General features: G+C 47.3%; 1 protein-coding gene across 3 annotated transcripts in view; it reads right to left on the bottom strand.

Moving 5' to 3' along the window:
• Positions 1-2,851, bottom strand: part of APOBEC1 (apolipoprotein B mRNA editing enzyme catalytic subunit 1) — an 8,214-nt gene extending 5,363 nt beyond the window's left edge. Inside the window, exons 1-3 of one of the 3 annotated variants that reach the window (XM_019544226.1) lie at positions 2,628-2,851; positions 1,892-1,913; positions 1,026-1,426 (exon numbers count right to left, since the gene is read on the bottom strand). In XM_019544226.1, the coding sequence (XP_019399771.1) occupies positions 1,026-1,426; positions 1,892-1,913; positions 2,628-2,649 (445 nt within the window). In that variant the 5' untranslated portion in view covers positions 2,650-2,851. The remainder of the gene's footprint in view (positions 1-1,025; positions 1,427-1,891; positions 1,914-2,627) is intronic. The other 2 variants (XM_019544224.1, XM_019544225.1) reach the window with 2 other exon arrangements.
• Positions 2,852-3,338: the final 487 nt, after the last annotated feature.

Here is a 3,338-nt window from a genome sequence, read left to right as displayed (position 1 = left end):
TCTGCTGGCCCCAGCCTGTTCTCATCTCACTGCAGGTGGCTGCCTGCCCCTACTTCAGCCCTGGGAGTGGCAGACTCTGCCTTCTTGCAGCTGCTGGGCTATGCTGTGCGGGGTGGTTTGGGGCATGGCGCAGCCCAGAGGCTGCAAGCTGCTGGCATCAGCCATTCCCAGAGCAGCTGCATCAGGTGTTGCGGTGAGTGGGGCCCTGACCCCATGACCCTTTCCCCTCTCCTTATCCATCCCCTCTGCTCACGGCCCTTTCCCCTCCCCTCACAAACTCACAGACTTACCTGCTTGGGGGACGGGGGAGGACACCTATGCCAATCGCATAACAGCAAATTTACCTTGCATATAATGAATTTCGGGTATAAAAAGGATCATCACATAAGAGCAAATTTGCAGAAATTGAACGCACATAAATCTAAGGAAACCTGTACTAACAAGGTAGGCTTCCCCCTACACTGCATCTTTATCATTCTGGCCAGGGTCAAAGGCTTGTCATTTGCCCATCAGACTGTCCAACAGCAATAGCACCTCTTAGCAACACCATTAGCGGCACGAGGAGAAACCAGGGCACCTGGACCGCTTCAGCCTCTGCAAGGGAAGGTTGAGAGGTGACCTTGTGGCTGCCTATAAATTCATCATGGGGGCGCAGAAGGGAATTAATGAGGCTCTACTGACCAAGGCGCCCCTGGGGGTCACAAGAAATAATGGTCATAAGCTAGCAGAGAGTAGATTTAGCCTGGACATTAGGAAGAACTTCTTCACAGTTAGAGTGGCCAAAATCTGGAATGGGCTCCCAAAGGAGGTAGTACTCTCCCCTACCCTGGGGGTCTTCAAGAGGAGGTTAGATAGACTTCTGGCTGGGGTCATCTGAACCCAGCACTGTTTCCTGCCTATGCAGCGGGTCAGACTCGATGATCTATTGAGGTCCCTTCCGACCCTAACATCTATGAATCTATGAATCATTCTGTTGTGGCATCTTTGCTCCCAGCCTGGACAAAGTCAAGGAGGAGCTGGGTTACCTGGTAGATCCATGACTTGCACATGAACTCCATTCTGCACTAGGTCCCGGAGGCCTTGTCGGTTGCGTTCATCCATGTGCTTGAACAGTTGGGCTGCCTTGATCACCAGGGTTACATGAGGGTGTGCCTGCAAAAACTGCAGGATCCTTCTACAGCATTGGCCGCAGGGACTCCAGGACAGGAACCAGGTGATATGGCAGGGCACAGGAGGATTGAACTGCAGCTTCGCAAAGGCATTTTCCAAGCAGTTGACTTCAGCATGTTGGGTGAGTGTGTTTGAGCACCGGTTTCTCCACACCTTGGATCCTTTACCCCACCTGATCTCATACAGCAGGTGCGTCACCTTGGGCGAGGTGCTGGGCATATAATTCTCCTGAAAGCTTTTCAGTTCTATCTTCCATCTGAAACATAAACACCATCAACTTGCCCCCCTCGGTATCTCATACATCAGAGGCTCTGCACACTGACCACACCATCACTGCCTTTCTGTGCTTTTCATTCAAAGATGTTCCCTGGGCGGCTTTTCCATTCATCCCAAAATGCTGTCTGGGCTTTTCCATTCAGCATTCACTCAGCAGAAAAAAAATAAGCATCCATTTCAAACTACAGAGGGACATTTAGAAGGAGTTGAAATCCAATGGTGTCCAGGAGGAATTAAGCCAAATCACCACTGTGATCTTCCTACAGTTTCTCCCTAGTGAGACATCCAGCCCTTGCTCTAGAGCACAGCCTGCACCAGTTAAACAGGATAACAGAGGAAGAAAGAGGGACAGATCTAGGCTAGAAATGATAAAAAAGAAAAGTTCCTGTAGAGCTTCTCAGCTCCTGCAGATCTGACAGCACGGCACAGGGAGTGACAGTCTCACCTTTGGCTGGTGCCTAGGAGACCTGTTGAAGAAAGATTTGAAAGTCAGTTGGTGGAGGCAGGAGCTTAGAAGAGTCCTGTGCCCTTTCCCTCCTCATCCCTGCAAGTCGCCAAATCTCTTGCTCTCATTTTCCTTTACAGATGATCCCCACACAATCCTCATACTAAAGGGCTCTGCTCCTATCCAGTATGCCCAAAAGGTAGAAATTCCTCACACCCCAAATTTAGTGACTGTTTTAACTCTGTTTTTGCCTTCACACATAGGGTTTGATTCTGATCTGAAACTAGTTTTATACCTATGATATTCCAGTGGTGTTGTAGCTGATTTACTCTCCTGTATTGAACAACAGGGTCAGGTTCCTTGTTTATATTCGAAGGTACTACTGGAAGCCCAGGCTTGATCTGTCTTTCCCTTGGTCCCCAGTCATGCGGAATCAGGCAGAAAGAAATTTGGGAATCAAACAATTCATTTTCTCTGTGACTTGGTTTGCTGTATAATCTGAAGATTTTTTTCAGAATCAGAAAACTTTCCTGGATTCTTACCAGTCCTATGTTTAACAGAACAAGACTTAAATTTCAAAATCTATTACATATACAAAATGAACATTCATGAACACATACCTACACAAAGGTAACAGAGCCACAGGTGGCACACACTCAGCAGCACAGGTACTCACACGTCCTCAAGGTGTCATACGTGCTCAACAAATACAGAAAAATACATACACACTCCTTACCTTTCTCTTCACCCACAGCCATTGCTTCTGCTTACTGTAGCTCCAGCTGCAGACTATTTGTACTCCTTTTTTTTTAGACAGTTTCACTTTCAGTTTCTCTTCCGGAGAACTGAAATTTGCTGCCTAGGATCGGTTTCTCCCACTAGGGTTGACACTTCTGTTTTAATCTATTCCGAGAGGTTTTATCACATGATGTGAAGATATTAATGACTAATCTATGGTACTGAACTCAGGAAGGCAAATGTACATTACTATTACATTTTAAAAACTCACTGGACTACTGTATAAATTCAATTCAACATTTAATATTTATTTTTATGAATGCCCATCATTTATCTCCCAGGTGACTCTCAGCAAACTTCTGGATACTTATACAGCAAAAGCTGTGTTAACTGGCACTTTATGAGCCGGAAAACTCTATTAAGTGGCATCCAAGGGATGCAGCAAAAGGGGAAGCACCACTTCCGGGTTTCGCTGCCACTGTGAGCAGAGTTCATGCCACTTCTTTGGCCACGGCCCAGGGCAAAGCAGCTGTCCCGGGGTGGGGAACCAAACCCCAGTGTCACGGTGGGCCGGGGTGGCAGTTAGGCACGGAAACAGGCCGGGTTCTTTTGGCTATGGAGAACTGAGGCACGGGAAGCGTAGCCGTTTCTTAAACAAGGTGGAATTTATTTGACTTACGCTTAGGTGCATAGGAAAACTATGTCTTCA

The sequence above is a fragment of the Crocodylus porosus genome, unplaced genomic scaffold (genome assembly GCF_001723895.1).
Source record: "Crocodylus porosus isolate Cpor-Errol unplaced genomic scaffold, CroPor_comp1, whole genome shotgun sequence".
In the NCBI taxonomy this organism is placed as follows: Eukaryota; Metazoa; Chordata; order Crocodylia; family Crocodylidae; genus Crocodylus; species Crocodylus porosus.
The sequence above is the reverse complement of the archived record's forward strand: the minus strand, read 5'-3'. Positions and strand labels throughout refer to the sequence as shown.